At 42.3% G+C, this 17,769-nt stretch overlaps 1 protein-coding gene across 4 annotated transcripts in view; it reads left to right on the top strand.

The window, feature by feature from the left end:
* Window positions 1-17,149, top strand: part of MECOM (MDS1 and EVI1 complex locus) — a 35,936-nt gene extending 18,787 nt beyond the window's left edge. For all 4 annotated transcript variants that reach the window (XM_009866246.1, XM_009866245.1, XM_009866244.1 and 1 more), the window contains 7 exons: window positions 6,681-6,847; window positions 8,197-8,274; window positions 10,190-10,359; window positions 11,454-11,598; window positions 14,287-14,523; window positions 15,077-15,263; window positions 16,169-17,149. In XM_009866246.1, coding sequence (XP_009864548.1) covers window positions 6,681-6,847; window positions 8,197-8,274; window positions 10,190-10,359; window positions 11,454-11,598; window positions 14,287-14,523; window positions 15,077-15,263; window positions 16,169-16,303 — 1,119 coding nt within the window. In that variant the 3' untranslated portion in view covers window positions 16,304-17,149. The remainder of the gene's footprint in view (window positions 1-6,680; window positions 6,848-8,196; window positions 8,275-10,189; window positions 10,360-11,453; window positions 11,599-14,286; window positions 14,524-15,076; window positions 15,264-16,168) is intronic.
* Window positions 17,150-17,769: the final 620 nt, after the last annotated feature.

Below are 17,769 nucleotides of genomic sequence, written 5' to 3'. Positions count from 1 at the left end.
GAGTTAGTCACTTTAATAGCTTTGACGTTTTGAGCTTAATCACTCATTGTTGTACTTAAAGCACAAATGAAACACCCATTTATTTGCCATGTTTGGGTCAAATTTGTCCTGTGTGTATGCTTACATTGTGCCCCTTATGCAGACAGGAATCGTGCTTTTAGTACTACGGGATAAATTTGAGCTTGCTCTTCTATTTTTGTGAAACGTTATTTTTAATACATCTAAATTGTTCATGAAAAAAAAAAGAGGCACGGCAACTGCTTTTGCAGATGCAACTCAAATAACGCCGTGTTTTGCTCTTGCATTGCTGGCTCCTCAACCGCAGCACCGGCCCCATAAATACTTGTCCCAGATTCTTCCCAACCTTCGGGTTTCCGAGGGGAGAGCTGGAGCCAGGCGGCTGCGGCTCAGCTCCTGACTCACTCCCGCTCATCATTCGCAGTGCGACGTGGATTGATTCCACAAGGTGAAGCCAAAATTTCATAAAATGAGGTCCGAGATCTTCCTGAACTCTGTCCCGTGTGTGTGTCTATGTGGGGATGGTGCAGGAGCCCTCCGAGATGTGCCCCTGCAGGTTGGCACTGAGCCCTCCATGGTGCTCTTCAAAAGCAGTGATGGACCTTTGCTTTACATATGTGGTGCTTTTTATTCCACTTTCTTCCTGTAAAGTGATGGCTTAGCCAGCTGCAAAAAGATGTGCTGGGATCCTGAGAGGAAAGGGACTAAGCAGGCACCACAGCACCCCGGGAGCACCCATAGGTGCTGGATGAGCTCAGCAGATAGGAGGTAGGGTTAGGTGCCTGGCTCAAAGGACACCAGAGGTGGTTCCCAAACATTTTCTTTGCAGCAGAGGGAATTCAGCATAGCATGTGAAGGGGCCATGGTAGGATTTGTGATTTGACCCAGGCACCCTGAATCCTCCGCTCACAGAAAAGTGGCTCCATTTGGGCAGATTTGAGATGTTGAAAATCTCAGTGCAGTCTATTTCTAATGTGTGCTTTCCTTGACATTGGCTTGATCCTCAAATTTCCGTCATCCTGCTTTTTTTTTGGTGACCATATGTCTCTTGGCCACACTAGTGCTTTGAGCAGCTGCAGCAGAAATAGGTATTTAAAACATAAAGTGCCTAGACCAGGATGCTGGTTCATGGGTGAATCTTTATCGTGAGAGATTTGAATATGTCACGTGAGCCTTTCGAGTGAGATAAACTGACAGTTGCCTGTGCCATATATTTCAAGATTATTTCAGCTTGTTTTTCACTGTTTGTTAGGAGCCCTAAGTGCAAATCAATGGGCAGCATCCTCTCTTGATTGGGTCATGGTTTATTTAGTCTGCAGACTCTTCCATCTCCTTCTGGTCTCATTTAGAGAAGGTTGCTATAAGGAGGTTTAGACTGTATTTGCAGAAGCTGTATGGAGAATCATTGCAAATAATGAAAATAGTTTTACAAATAAATTAAAAGAAATTTGGTGAGTGCATTGAGAAAGCTTTTATTTTACTGGGCTTATTTTAGGACATCTGTTAGATAAGCTAAATCCCCACCATCTGCGTTAATACAAATGGAGTTATTCTGGAACTATACTGCAGATCAGCAGGACTTTCTTGCTACTGCTTCATAAAGCTCAGCTGCATATGATAGTTCTCTTGAACGTGAATATAGCTCAGCCAAGTTCCGTGGCTGGATGTCCAAAAATACACAATTTCAAGACAGCAAATTTGCAAGTTGTAGATTTTAGAGAAAGCGTTATAGCTTGAACTGGGAGGGGGGGAAGAAATCCTGAGCTTTAGTAGTTGGATTTTCAAGATTTCTCTAAATAACACTAGTAAAAATAGAAAGCAAACATTTGAACAATTTCTTTCCCATGAGTTACAGCCATAAAGTCAGTTGTTTTTGCGATAATAGCAGCAAAGGAGTCGCGTTTGTAAGACATGAGGTCATGTAATTCATGACATTGTCTGCTAGATTATTTCATATCATCAGGTTATTCTTAAAAGGCAGCAGCAACAAACCTTTGCTTTATTTATGCCACTTTTCCTTCTGTTGGTTAATAAATTTTAAGACAAATGTTCAAGGCCCCTGCTGATGATATCTTGCCCGCTGAAATGTTTATAAATACTTGTTTTAGCCGATTATGGTAATGTCTGCATTTCTGAGTCGGGGCTGGGGAATTGCGACTGCATATTAGTTTGCGTCAGTAGGAGGTTAATAGCCTCTCAGGGAGCAGGAGGGAGGTGGGGGAACGCTGCTTCCTTTTCCAGACATCTGGACGCAGATAGAATCAACAACTCTTATATATGTAAATCAAAAGTTACTGTTCTATATAAAATACTGTCATTCACTGATCTCAGATTAGGAGCAGACATGACTTGTCCATCAAGCAATAGCTGAATGTAAAACGCGTAATAGGATCTTCTCGCTTTCCTACCTCCTCGGAGAGCTTTCTCTGTGGGCATGGTGATTAGACTAATCCCATTCTTGGGGTCAAGCTGTGCCTTCCTCCCCGTGCCCCGTTCAGGGATCGCCGCGGCCCTTGGGCGCTTGGCTGGGGTGCAGACCTCTTCCGAAAGCTTTGCCTGGAGGCTCGAGCCACGTGCCTGTCTCCCAGGGTGGTCCCCAGGGATGAGACGAGGTGGCCATGGGCACCCACCTGGCCTCCTGGGACAGGTGCTATCACTAAGAGCTTGCTCCAGGAGTTTGGTGGATTGCTGACCAGTAGCATCTCGATGGTTGACGCGGCTCCTCTGGAGGCAAGTCTGGCTCTGCAGTTAGCCCTAACGGTGTCCTCAAGGAGTGAGAGTTGCTTTGGTTGTGTTTCAGCTGGAAGAGCGAGTTTCATTGTGGAAGAGGGAAAGTCATCCTTCGGTTAAGAATTAGTCAAAAAAACCACCCTGAAGTCTGGGGGAAAAAAAGGGTAGAAATAAATTGGTGATTTTTAGTGTCATTGAAGATAATAAATGAGCCCACCTCAGGGTCTGAACTGTGGCATGTGTCTGGAAATGATGTAGGAACAAGGGTGACGAACAAAGTTTGCGACTACTGATTTGTTGAGGATAGCTAAATCCAGAGATGACTATGAAGATTTTGCAGAAGGTTAACAGCAAGCTGAGTCACCAGGCATTAAATAACAATAAAACTCAGTGTCAGTAAGTACCCAGTAATACTGAGGGGAAGGAATGACTCTTAACTCGTGTCATCAGGAAAAAGATCTTGAAGTCAATAGCTTTATGAAAATATCATCTGAGTGCTTAGCAGAAAGGAATTGAAAACACCTTTATATGATGTACTGCTTTCTTGAATACAGCTGAAGACCCTCTCAGAAAGGACGTAGTAGAATTAGAAAAGACACAGAAAAGTGCAACAATGATGATTGGAGGTAGGGAACAGCTTCCATACAAAAAGAGACTAAGTAGATTTTGAATTTTTCAGCTTGGAAAAGAAATGCCCAAGGGAGCTGTGCCCCAGGTCTATGAGACCATGAATGGTGAGCAGAAACTGAATGAGAAATGGTTATTCATTAGTTTTAACAATAAAAAAATATAATAAACGAGGGGCACCCAGCTGAATTATCAGGCAAGAGGCTTATAAGGAACAAAAGCCAGTATCTTTTCATATGCACCTAATTAAATTGGCGAACCCTCCTTGACAAAAATATAAATGGATTCAAAAAGGGTTTAGCCAAATGAACGGGAGCAGCAGCCGCCAGTTGAGATGCAACCTCCAATTAAGGCTCTTGCACCTCTCAGTGCTGGTGTGTGATGGAAGACACCGGGGAGGAGGTCTGTCCCTTGCTCCCCTCTCCTGCACATCCCCTGTGGCCACTGCTTGAAACCAAGGTACTGGCTTCCACAGTGTTTTTATCACAAGTTTAGAATTCTTCTTGGGTTTGGTGCCTGAGATGGTCTTCAGTGCATATTGCTCGGATAAAATTGCAAGTAGACTGATGAGCAGAGACTGCCAACAAAAAAAAAAAAAGTAATGGAGAGCTTGTTGTGGGTCTGGGCTGGCAGGATTTTATGGACTGACCCAAGCCCGTGCAGCCCAGGTGCCCATGCCTTGATGGGGAATTGCACCCTCAAGTCCCCAAGACTTTTTAAGAAAACTTCTTAAGAAAATGCCCCAGTTTTGGTTCTTGTGAGGTATATCACCAGCAGATAGAGAAAGCTGTAGTTATCCTGACAGCAGTGGAGTGACAGCAAGGGCTTGTGGCTGAGCACTTCCCATTGTTGATGTTGAAAATTATAAATCGTATCAGGTAACCACATAGATCAGTCTTTGGAAAAAAATCAACAACAAACACAATAGTCATTCCTACGGCGAGAGACATATTTTTGAAAAGCGAGTAATACTTTAAAATAGCTGGAAGTGCTTGTGTTTCCTCTGAATGAGTGATTTAGGATTAGATGCTGATTTCATACCTATTTTAGGACCGCTGTAATCCTGGAGGCAGTGTTGGAGGTGGTGCTGATCCGCATCACCATGCGTTAGAGGGGAATTGGTCTCAATTTCTCCTCTGCAAAATCCTGGAAATAAGAACAAAAAAAAAAAACCCCAAATAAGCATGACTAAGCCATTTTAAATTTAAAGAGGAAAATAGTTGCTTTGATATATTATTATAGAGGATCATGTACATGAGAAATGGTGATCCAAAAATGATTTAAAACCACCAGATAATGAAAGTGACTTGAATATTAAATAAATATAAATAGAACATTTATTATACTTCTCAGTGCCCTTATTATTCTTCGCCATAAATATGTGCTATCATAACCCATGCACTGTCTTGTCACTGCTAATCAGCCTGAAGGGCAAGGGTCATTTTTCTTTCCAACCGTTTATTTTCCACCACTGCAAAATAGACGAATGAATTCTTACGGGGGACAATTAGAAGGAATTAGAGGCAGTGAAAAGACTATTGTAAAAGCTTTAAGAATCGATTCTGACTGAAGAAAAAGATGAAGTCGCATAAAAAGAAATATATGGTAATGTTGAGTTGTATGGGTTGATAATGACATCTCGGTGCCGAGATAGAATTACCTCCTCTCCCAGCAGCATCATCATTACATATCTCACGCCTGTGATCAGTACATGTCAAAATCCTTCATATTGACAAATGTGCTGTCCACTTGCATCTGTGGAGAATGTTTTAGCAGCTGAGTGATTATGAATCAAACCCCAGAGCTTACAGCCCCTACTGCCTCGCAATGCTTTCACATTTGTTGGCTGACAAGTAAATGTGTCTTGACTTCCCTCTGAGATTTTTTTTTTCTTTCCACCCTGTTTGATGAAAGACATTTGGCAAATTGGCAGTGGTACCCTGTACATTGCAATTTGTACTCGGCATTAGGAATCTGAGCATGAAATGAGAGGGCAGGCTACAGGCTAAAGGGAAAAAAAAAAAAGAAAAGACAAAAAACAACCCAAAGCCGGAGCTAACTAGCATGTAAATAGTCATTCCAGGAGACAAATTCTGCCCAGTAAAATAAAATTTTAAAATCCCGACAATCAGAGCAGTCTGCTCTGCGTTTTGAAGAATAGATTGTAAAGGTGTTAGCAGCTGAGGAGCATTCAGCATCTTGTCTTTTGTATCATTTCCTCCTTCGTTACAAACATGGTATCGCACAGCGCTCCTGCGGGTTTTTTTATGCTCTGTAGGTGAGATCTTGAGTTTCTATTCTTTTGTTTGTTTGTGGTGGTATGAAAAGGCAGATGGTTACCTCTCAGTAGGCTCAGAAGCAGACTTGAACACTCCGAGTGACAGCGTTGGAGGTTTTGGAGCAGTTTTTCATGGTCAGTTCCTGACACCTTAAAGAAAACCATTCTCCAGAAATGATTTAGTCCCCTCTCCCTGAAAGTACAGACAGCTAACCAGGGGTGGAGACATCCCAAAGTACATAGGGTTTACAAGAAGCTAAAGGCAGAGCAGGAATATTGAGGTTGTATTAAAAATAGCATAGGAATCTAATGGGTGATGTAAACACTTAACACAAGAACCACCAAAGCTTCGTGTGTTGTGGATTTATCTCACAGTCTTTGGCTGTGATGGGCAAGAAGACTGGACCGAATGGCTGGGATATTGTTGGTGCCTCTCTGGATCTGGCTTGTTGCAGCCCTGGTTTGAACTAGAGCGTTCATAAGGTTTCCTCTGCAAAATTTGTCCTCTGCAAGTCCTTTAGAAAAACCCAACAAACTGTAGGAATCCAGTTATTGCTGGGATCTTTATTTTTTCTGTAGATTTAGTGAAAAATGGCCAATGGTTTCAGTAGATGGGGCGCGTAGATCCATGGACACCCACCCACAGAGCATGATGGCATAAACGGGAATTTTATAGAAGCTGAGGTTTAAAAATAAGAAGAAATAAATGCTGGCTAATTTAGATTTTGTGTGGAAGCAGCTTTGCATTATAGCAATCAGGGCAGGGGTTCTGCTGTGTGCTGGCCTGCAGAGAAACAGCCCCCTGCTACAGCAGTCACGGGCGTTATTCCAAGTGGAACAGCGTTGTGCCCACCACTTGCCTATATATGCCCCATAAATTTTTAAGGCTGCAGGTCTACGTTTGCTTTTTTTTTTTCCCACCCCTTCCTTGGCGCTGTATGTTCTTTCCATTTCGGGTTTCCAGTGAGGGCAGAAAGCCGAAGCAGCATTCACCATGCCGGTTTCTTGTGCCACCTTCTCGTTGCAGATGTCGGCTATAGAAAACATGGCCGAAAAGCTGGAGAGCTTTAACGCCCTGAAGCCGGAGGCCAACGAGCTGATCCAGTCGGTGCCGTCCATGTTCAACTTCCGCGCGCCGCCCAGCGCCCTGCCTGAGACCCTGCTGCGCAAGGGCAAGGAGCGCTACACCTGCAGGTAACCCCCAAACCGCCCCACCAGGGTGATGAACCCCCCTCCCGCTGGGACGTGTGGTGGGTCTTCTAGGGCTCTCTTACCCCAAGGAAACAGGGGAAGCATTTGGCTTTGGGGTTCTTATTTATTAAATGACTGGTTTTAGGAAGCAAAGAGTTTGCCCTGTATCATGCCGGTTTGATAAATGAGGTGTGAGCTATTATATAAACAATTCTTTCTCCCAAATTTTCTCATCACTTTCATATGCACAAGTGTGCTTTCATTATAGATTTTTTTGATCATAAACTACAGATGTGTTTCTTCGCAGGCTTCTGGTTTTAATATCCAAAGGGATCAGTGATAAAATACATGACTTATTAGGACTTATGTGTGCAGGCTCCAGAAAAAAATACAATGAAGATAGTCATTGTACGTGCAACCAAAATGAATGGGAGCTTTGTCGAGGAGGGTTGAATTAGCTGTGGGGCTGTTTTGAAGGCTTATACATCACGTTACGAAAAAATAAATGGGATGTTAAAAGTGAAGGGATGCAATCTTCAAAGTCGTCACATGGAGCACCACCCTCATTCACTTAAGAGAGTGGTGTGTGTGCTCTGTCCCCATGCAAAAATGGGCTGAATATCATTAATAGAACTGGGCCAGTTATAAACGGAACGTTAATATGTTATTTGAATAGAGAGGCTCACAATAATATAATTTTTTTTTTGCCATTAGTTTTTCTTTGACAGATTATCAAGTTTGGAAAATGGTTTTTAAATTACATTATTTAGGTCTCTGTATCATCTCCAGAACATGCAGGCGTTTGACACTGGCATATCGGTTTATCTGATCTTTTTGAAAACATGTCACCTTCTTTCAAGACATGTTGTTATAGAAACATACCTTGATGGATTAGGTCTTTGAGTCTTGTCTGCTCTGATCCTATTCAATGCACAGGATGATGTCACATTTGCTGACACGTAGAATTGGTTGAAAGGTTCGAAATTTGCTTACATGGAGGCAGAAATCCAAGGCTTTAATAACAGATTGTCTTGATTCCAAATCTGGATGTCACCAATAATCGCTTAGTGAGCTTAGAAATTTGGGGTGATAACTGCTTTGTTTTCATATATCCCTTGCTTATGCACAAGAAAAGCTGGTCGGCGCCAGCAATTCCAGTCCCATTTTTGTGTGTGTCTGTGCCTCGATCACTTACACTTGCTGAATGCTTTTATTGAAAAGTTGTTACGCCAAAGCAATGCCAACAGCTCTATATATTAATGATCCAATTTGGGCTACGCGTCCAGTGCAGCTCAAACTAGGACGCAGCCGCTGAAGGTCACATCGTCTTATCAAACCTTTTCTTGTTGCAGATACTGCGGCAAGATTTTCCCGAGATCTGCAAACCTAACACGTCACCTGCGGACACACACCGGAGAGCAGCCCTATAGGTACCGCGACCCCTCACTTGTGTCTGTCCCGTGGGCAAGGGAATAAATGCAAGGGAATGAGTATTCAACAGCCAGCTCCAGTGCTCTCTCCTTAGCAGCCCATTGATGCCCCACCATGCTAGTTTAGACTCAAACAGGGCTTTTTGCACTCATCTGGACAAGGGCGGCTGCATTCGATGCTACGGCACTGGAGCTGTGGAGATGGGAGAAGGTTTTGGTCCTAGTTAGTGGAATTCTTTTGCCTTAGGAAGCCACCCAGGCACCACAGAATCATAGAATGCGTTGGACTGGAAGGAACCTATAAAGGCCATCTAGTCCAGTCCCCCTGCAGTGAGCAGGGACATCTTTAGCTAGATTGGGTTGTTCAGAGCCATATCCAGCCTGACCTTGAATGGCTCCAGGAACGGAGCCTCCACCATCTCTCTGGGCAACCTCTTCCAGGATTTCACCATCCATGAGTCCTGCCTTTGCCTTGCGGGATAGCTGGCACTTCTCAGCCAGCATAGTTGAAGTGATTTTCAGTAGGGCTGATGGTCATATTTTCTCTCGCAAAAATGTTTTGGGGTTTTATTTTAAAAGCTCTGCGGTTTTATTTGCAGCCTAAAGTTGGTTGTTTCGTCAATCATCTGATTTCTGAAAGGTCCAGGTTGCGAAGGCGTTACTGTATTTATTTGTTTCCTGCCTAATCTGGATCCTTTCTGAGGTCTGCATAACCAAAACCTGTGTGGGTGTACTCTCTAGTTGATAAGAATATGTTTGTGATATTGTATCCAGGACAGTCACATGCAGAAATGTGTATAGAAGCTTCACCTTATTGAAAATGAAAGACTAATTTAAATCTACTGGAAAGAAGCCAGTTCGTGTTCCAGTAAAACAAATGCACCAATTTCTGCATTTTATGAGCTGCAAAGAGCAGAGTAAGCTCATTGTTTGTGAGGAAACAATATGGTTTTTGCCTTTAGTCTCTTTAGGAAATGAGATTCACATGTAATTTTATTGAAGGAAGGTCTTGATGCATGTTATACCCATCCACTACATAAAAGCCATGAGCAATTAGTGGCGTAATGGATGATTTCAGCCCTAAAAAAAATTTGACACCATTGACAAGTGTAAGAGAAGCACGGGAAAAGTAAAAGATTGAAAAACTAAAGTGGTGAAGACTGTTGGCGAGATGCCAGACAGAGAATTTGGAATAGTTATAGTATGACTTAGTAATGGCTTAAAGAGCAATACAGTAAAGACTTTGGGGACTCCAAATCACTACAGAGTATGAAAATTGATGCCTCTGGTACCAGAGTGATAGACTAAACTACTCACATTGGCACGGTATTAAAGGTTGGGATTGTTTATTGCTGGTTTTTGCAAGATAACCAAATTTCCTCTGGGATTAGCAATCGGGAAAGCTAATTCCTCAAGAAAAGATTTAATCACGCAGTATAATTTAGAATAGGAAAAGAAATAGCCGTTTTTACCTTATTTGAGCATTAGAAGAGATCTGTTTCATGTTTTTTCCAAAAGTGTTTAATTGTATTGTATTGGCAGCACATGAAACAATAGACTTACTGCTCTACTGTTTTCAAACTTTCCAGCTTTGCATGCAACAGTTTTAAAAACATGGCAATCAATTACTTTAGCTGATTTGATGCCATTAACTCTGAAACATTATGCTTTTTCCTAAAGGCAGTATTTAATGTAAAGCCTAACATGAATTAAAGCTAAAAAACCCACCGTATAAGTGACATCTCTATTCCAAGAGCACAGCTCTTGGCCAAAACTTGTCAGGAAGGGGTTTGCCTCAGTAGGGAGCAAGGCTGAGCCTAGAAGTTGCTTCGTGTCTGTTACAACAAATCTTACATTTCCAGCTACTAACAAACCCTTTTCTACCACTTGTTTTGCCTTTTTTTCTTTGTTTTAGATGCAAATACTGTGACAGGTCCTTTAGCATATCTTCTAACCTGCAGAGACATGTCCGTAACATCCACAATAAAGAGAAGCCATTCAAGTGTCACTTGTGTGACAGGTGTTTTGGTCAACAAACCAATCTTGACAGACATCTAAAAAAGCACGAGAACGGGAACATGTCTGGTATGTATGCCTTTTCCCTCCCCGGCGTGCCCTCCATGCCGCCAGCGTTCCTGTGTAGGGACTGCCTATTCGCTTCCGATGCTACTGAGCGTCACCAGACACACGTTGCTCTGCTCCGACGAGTGGGATTTTTGGAAAAATACATTAGCGCCTAAGCTCTGCTGACATCTGAAGTGCTTTGAAAATCCCAGCGTAAACTCTACCCTTGTATAACTTAATACCACTGGGTGATGTCTTTTCTGTTGGTTTTAATTAAGCCAGCCGTAGCGTTTTGGGAGCAGACTGGGAAAATTGGTTTAATCCCATCTCCGCAATCGCTTGGCTCTCAATAGGAATCCTAGATTTAGAGTCTCAAGGGGCACTCTGAAAGATTTTCTTGGCACCTTCTAAAATATTCCCACTGTCAGGAGCTGAAAAGCGCTCGCTGTTTGGGAGGTAATGGTGCCTCCCAAGACCCGAGGCAAATCGGTCACCGCACAGCAGCAGCAAAGGCAGCAGCAGGTAGTGGATATCATTGGTCTGTCTGAGGTGTCTGTGGGGTTTAATAAAAACCCTGGCTGCAGTCCTTTTAAGTCTGTGCTTTGCTTCACTGGAAATAACCAGGTACATGCAGTGAATGCAGAGCTGCCTCTTCTCCGATGCTCAAAGTCATCTTGTCACGGGTCTCTTGGCGCTAATGAACCTGGGTGATAATGTCGATGGTTGCTCCATCTTTTAAGTGAATCTGCATGATTAGTATCTAAAATTAAGTTCTGTTTGCTCAGTTCAGCCCTTGGTCTAACACAGCGATTGACTGACAGTCTTGGAGTTGCAAGGGAACAGAAGTGAGATGTTGAAATAGATACTTGGCAAAAGCGATTATAGACCGTGGAAATGGCCCCCAGCATGCGAGCAGTCGTTTTGACTGGAAACTACCTTCACCCACGGATAATAATCCTTCCCTCCTAATTACCAGTTATATGGCGAAAAGCTGATGGATACTGTGACCAGCTTTTTCTGGCTCTCACCCCTTGTTTCGCTTTTGATTTTATATAAATGCTTAAGTATAGGGAATGTAAAGGAGCAACAACAGAAGTCCTCCGTTTTGCTTTAAGGTACTGCAACGTCTTCACCTCACTCAGAACTGGAAAGCACAGGGGCAATCCTAGATGACAAGGAAGATTCTTACTTCACGGAAATTAGGAATTTTATTGGAAACAGCAACCACAACAATCAGTCCCCCCGAAACTCAGAGGAGAGGTAAGTTGTGACTTAAAGACGCCGCTGTTCCTTTTCCAAATTAAGCCTGATTTTTCGCTTTTGTTGGTGGCCACAGCCAGAGTTATTTTAGCAGTCTGATGGCTTCAGTGCTCACCTCAGTGTCTTATGAAAAGAAACTTGTTGATTCCCTTTCCATCATGCACAAGCATATTCCCAGTGACAGATGCTGGACAGAAAGTTCATCTACGAACACATTTCTCCTTGTCTCAGAAGCTCTCGATTTTAAGTTCCTGTCGTTGATTTAAGTTTGTTGAAAAATTCCCTCATTTTACAGTCACAGCAGAGCAGGTGAATTCTACATCCTGTGGCTACATGTAGAGAGCCTTGCGATTCAAATGCAATGTAAATGTGTAGTTAATAAAGTAGACTAAGCTAAATTCTTGGATCAAATGGAGGCTTCTGACTGAAAGTCCTTTCCCGTAAGTAACTCAATCCCAAGAAAGATGCTGACTAGCAAAAAGCCCTTGAGGCCATGGGTAGGTGTTGGTAGTCCAGTGAAAGACTCTTTCCTATTAAGATTTATTAAGTATGTGAGTGTTTCTGTTCTTCTGAACGAATGGAAGAGAGACCATTCCTAAATACTTTCAGCTAATGAAATGACAGCTAAGCTAAAAAGGCTGTAGCGTGGTTCTATACATCAGTTGTACCTATTTCTTTGAGATTGGTTTTTTGTTACAAGGTATTTGCACTTTTGAATTGGCGTTACGTTATCAGCATCAACATTTTCTTACCGTTGGTGACAAACTTCCCTATCTGCTCAATTTCCACGTGCCTTTGTGAAGGGATGAAAATGGTGGATGCCACACAATTTGCACAAAGGTATTGGATTAAGTGATTACATGCATATTCAAATTTCATTCCATCTTGATTGGCAACGAGGGCCTGGGGTTTTTGCTTTGCACATCTGGTCTCAACATGTCCTCCGACAGGAAGTCAGCAAAGTGGAAAGGTTGCTGGGTTGTGCAGTGTTTCCTTTCTAAATTTGGCACTTCAGACTGCTCTTGATGGATATTTTATCCCTGGCAAATTGCTGCATTTGAAAGCATAATTAGAGAATCTGTTTTCTTAATCACATGGCTTTTGTTACTTTGGTTGTAGTCCATCTCCCTTTCATTTCTAGCAGCCTCAATTGAGCATAGCAAGCAAGTTGGCAGCCCAAACTGTGCTCAACAATTTCTTATTTCTGCCTATTTAAATAAAAGATGGTAAAGAGATACTGCTCTGATTATCTTAGAGGGGGGTGGCTGCTTCAGCTCTCCCACAGATTTTTTGATGCTGTGACATAAACAGACCATTCCCTAGCTTTTTTTTTTTTTAATGCTATACTAAACTCATAGAATCAGCTGGAATTCACTCGAAAAATAGGTGAAACTCCATTAAGTTTAGGAAAATGCTGCTGTTGTAGAAGAAACTAGCTTTCACTTGTGCAGGCTCCCTAAGTTACAACAGCGAGTGAAATGCGAAATACCAAATGCATTGCTAGAGCTCATCCTTATCTTGCTGAAACTTGTGATATATTCCATATTGTCCCGCACAGTTTGAAGCACACGGCGCCTAAAGCGGACAATAAAGTTTCCATTTTTATAACTGTATTCCTGGAAGAGTAGGGACCTTTTGCACAGCGAGAACAATAGATGAATCAAGGCCCCCGTGCTACGTGATGCAGCGGAGCAGATACGCTGGGAGCGCGAATTCGTGTGTTCTCTCCAAGTTGGGCCCTTTGACACCACTCGCACCTCTAGCCGTTGACACGGCGATGCTGAATTTCTTTTGCTCTCGTTTTATGTGGTGGACACGATGCAGCTGGGGATGCTCAGAGTCATCCAGGCTCGAGGCCATGAGCAAACGAGCCCCTGCTTCAGTGTAGGTATTATGTCCTTGATAAAATCCCCTAGGAAGTACTTAGGAGAAGTCATTGTCTGAAAGCAAAGGACAACGTAATAACGGTGGGCAGACCAAATGGTTTTCCATGTGCTTATTGCTCTGATTACTCATTTAATAAGAATAAATACACTTAAAATGCTATACGACCTTTCTTTTCCTTGCTTCCCACCTTTCAAATCAGGTGATAATGGAGTTCAGCGTGGAGGCAATATTGCAGACCTCTCTTCAGGTTTTCAGCTCAAGTCCCTTAGGTTCCCATGGGGGTAATCCATACGTTCAGTGAAATAGTATGGCTTCCAAATGGGTGGCAGTGTGCGAAATTAATTAGCATGTCATTTTGACTTTAAAAAAAAAAAAGTGCTGTGTTGGATGTCATTTCTGAAAATGCCAGGTCTGATTTTTCAGAGTTTCTGGGCCCCTACAGCTTCTGCTAAAAAGCAATGAGTTGTTTTGCCCGGACTACCTATATGATTGGAAACATGAGAGGAAATAATGCATGAGAAAATTTGGAATGGATATCTAAACATAGCTCTACTCAAATGGTAGTTTTAGCGGGATAAGAGGAAAATCCCATGCTGGTGGTACTTTAACATCCCACTGATTTTTTACTGGAATTTTCTCCAATAACATGTAAACGTCTGAAGCTAAACAAAATATAGAATACAGAAATCACTTTATTCTACTGGGACAGATCCCTTTCAGATCTACCTCCGACAATCTGCTGGAGAGGAGCTTTCATAACTGATTTGCGATTACCGCTTGGGTTTATTTTGGTACTTTCAGAATGAATGGCAGCCACTTTAAGGATGAAAAAGCCATGGTAGCCAGCCAGAACTCGGATTTGCTGGATGACGAAGAGGCAGAAGATGAAGTAATGATGGACGAAGAAGATGAAGAGAGTGAAATTGCAGGGAAAGCAGTCAAAGAGCCTGTTACGAGTGACATGCATGAGGGGACTCCAGAGGAGGATTACGAGGAAACGAGTACTTTGGACATGAACTGCAAAGCTTCCCCTGGCAGGTGGGTTCCTTCCGAGTATTGGTGTGCCCAATACGTGAAATAAAAACAATAAACCATACGAGAGTGCCAGCACCAAACTATGTGCCGTGGGAACTAGTCCAAAGTAGGCAGCTTCCCAGTTACGATAGCAACGCGTGTCTGTGTTTGGGTCAATACCAGCCCTGTTTTCAGGGTTGCAATCTGTAGCCTTTAAGAGGAAAATAATCTGTGCTCAGGGAGCTATTGTCAGGTTCTGGGTGAGACAGGAAAAGTTCATGGGAGAGACGTTATCTGCTCCACAAACCAACCTGGATCTCCCATAATGGTCTTGTGAAAGGCTGTGGAGACACAAGGAGAGAGACAACCTCTCCCTCCCCGGCTGCCGCTGCCCAGCCTCTTCTCTTTAGAAAAAAAAGGGGAATTTCTTTCAGTTCAGGATCGTGGTTCCATGGGCCAAGGCGGTTTATGAATGTAAAAAAAGAGGGAAATTGCTCAGATGTGTAAATCTGAGGGGACGAGGGAACTTGGAGAGGAACATTTAATTGACGTGAAAACCTCCATGGTGTTTTCGTAGGTATAAAGAGGAGGAGTATAATAAGACTGGACTTTCGGCTTTGGACCACATAAGGCACTTCACAGATAGCCTCAAAATGAGGAAAATGGAAGAAAATCAATATAGCGAAGCTGAATTGGCAGCTTTCAATACTTCCCAGCTGCCAGAGGACCTAAAACAACCGTTGTACAGGAAATCCAAATCCCAGGTAAAAGCTTAACTTGGTTAAAATGTTATTGTCGCCAAATACCCAAAGGATTAAACTGTTAGTGTGTGGCAGGCGAGCTCATTTCAGCTCCATCAGGCAGGGCAGTGCTCCATGTCCACAAACCTCAGCCTGCCCCGACCTCCCCAGCCCGTGGCGGGATGCTCTGATCCCTGATAACGGAGGATTTTCTTACTTCTTTGGGGTATTTTTTTTTTTTTATTCCTGTCTGCCACCTGCAGAAATGCCACTCTGCTTGCAGAGAGCCAGCTTGGTCACACTGATGCCGTGGAGCTCAGCTCCTGCCTTGCAGGGTTATGGCTCGGTCTTCTGGCTGGCTTGGGGTTTGTTCTTTTTAATTCTGTTGGATGTTACCACCTCTAGAGTCCTCACCATGTTTTCAAAACAGCAGTAACTAGGCTAATATCCTAATACTATTTCTTGATATATTTTTTCTAAACATTAATTGAAATGGGTATTTTTAGCCCCTTTAAAGATTCCCTTTTTTAAAAACTGCCTGTAGAAAAGTTCAGCAAAGGAGACTGTGGTATTTGGTGAAATACAGGACCAGCCAAGGGATAATGTGATTCCTCAGGCTCTTGAAAAGAGCTCCCTGTGCCAAGAATCTGAAAGCCAAGGAGACTCTGGGACCTTGTCTACTATCAAAGGTTTCTTAGAGCCAGATGAAAGCAGAAAGTATTACTACTATTAGCGAGGCAGAAGTGTTGGTGAGAGGGTTGACAGTGGCTTTACCTAACATGTTTGGCTATTTTTTTTTGTTAAACAAGTCGAGAGCAGCAGTTGTAGCCAAAGCGGTGCCCTAGCCACACAGAGGTGGCACAGAGCCAAGCTCAAATCGGCGCTGCGGGATCATGACCTCTTTGTCCTTCTTCTTCCCCCTCGTCCAGGCCTATGCCATGATGCTCTCTCTCTCCGACAAGGACTCCCTTCATTCCGCATCCCACAGTTCTCCCAATATGTGGCACAGTATGGCGAGAGCCGCTGCAGAATCCAGCGCCATCCAATCCATCAGTCACGTATGACATTGTGAAGTCTTACCGAGAATGGGACCAAGTCCAAACCAGTAGCATGGCTCTTTCATATATGACTATTTAAAAGACTGCTGAGCAGAATGCCTTATAAATCTGCAGGGTCACTCATTTAAAGTCCGGTGACCTTAAACTGAATAATTTTAAAAAGAAAGAAACTATTTATTCTCAATATTTTGTTTTGCACAGCAAAGGCAGCTGCTGACTTCTGGAGGATCAATGCGACTTTAAAAAAAAAAAAAAAAAAAAAAAAGGAGAGTTTCAGTGGATTATGTAAACCGGGGCCGGGAAAAAGTGTCTTCCAGTTCACCCGGCTTTGAGGGGCAGGGGCAAAAGGGTTAAGACTGCATTGATACACACATGGGCACTCCTTTAAAGCAGGAACTGAATTGATTTTCTTTTTGTATAAGATAGTTTGACACAGGATTGGGAACAGTTGCTTTTATGTACAAATCTCTTCATTAAAGCTTTATGCATTTTAGCCCTTCAAAGAAAGAATCTAGTTCTATCAAATGCACACTGTCCATCGTAAATGTCGAAAGAAGTAACAGGGAATATTTTGTTCTCTCCGTAATTCTTTTGCCTTTTCAACTGCATTGTTAAAAAAAAAAAGGAAAAACAAGGAAAAAAAAAAGAAAGAAAAAAAAAAGAACTCTGAGAAACAATACATAAGAGGCTTGTGTATATTGTAAACTATGAATGTTCACTACTCCAAGAAGCTAAATCATCCAGATAATTCCGTGAAAGCACCACGTTCATCGACAGCACCACTAGTTCGAATCATTGTAAGGAGATTTTAATTTTCGACAATCATGTCACTGTTTTGTTGTATTGTTTCCTTTCCCCTCTCCCCTCTAATTTCTTCTTCGTTTCGTGTGTACCATGTATTTATTTGTTGGCAAACGTTTGTTGATTTGTTGTTTGTTGATTAAAATAGCACTGTTCCTCTATCAAACAGCACTGCTCCAGTCCCCCACTGCGTTACGATGTAAGGCACCCATGTACGTCCAAAAAAAAAAGTGAGGTGAACTGATCTGTGTATATGGGAGTGCAAAACAGTGTTTGAAATTTTCTTACATTCCTCTTTTATTTTATTTTTTGCCTTTTAATGAACTAAATAACTAATAGATGCGACTTAGGGTTGTTTCGTTTTTTTTTTTTTTTGTAATGCAGTAAATTGATTCGATTGTATAAACAGTTATAATTTCTTCATGAAAGCATGATTCTTCTGATTAAAAAACTGTACCCAATATTTTATGCTGGTTGTCTGCGAGCTTGTGTGATGTTATGTTCATGTTAATCCTATTTGTAAGATGAAGTGTTCCAAATTTATGTTTAAAAAAATAAATAAATAATGGAAGGTATTCAGTTATTTTTGGGGTTGTTTTTTTTTTGCCTTTAGCGAGGGACCAGATTTATTTTTCCTTTTGTTTATAATCTCATTTTGAAATAATCGGCAA

The sequence above is a fragment of the Apaloderma vittatum genome, unplaced genomic scaffold (genome assembly GCF_000703405.1).
Source record: "Apaloderma vittatum isolate BGI_N311 unplaced genomic scaffold, ASM70340v1 scaffold9023, whole genome shotgun sequence".
In the NCBI taxonomy this organism is placed as follows: Eukaryota; Metazoa; Chordata; class Aves; order Trogoniformes; family Trogonidae; genus Apaloderma; species Apaloderma vittatum.
The sequence above is the reverse complement of the archived record's forward strand: the minus strand, read 5'-3'. Positions and strand labels throughout refer to the sequence as shown.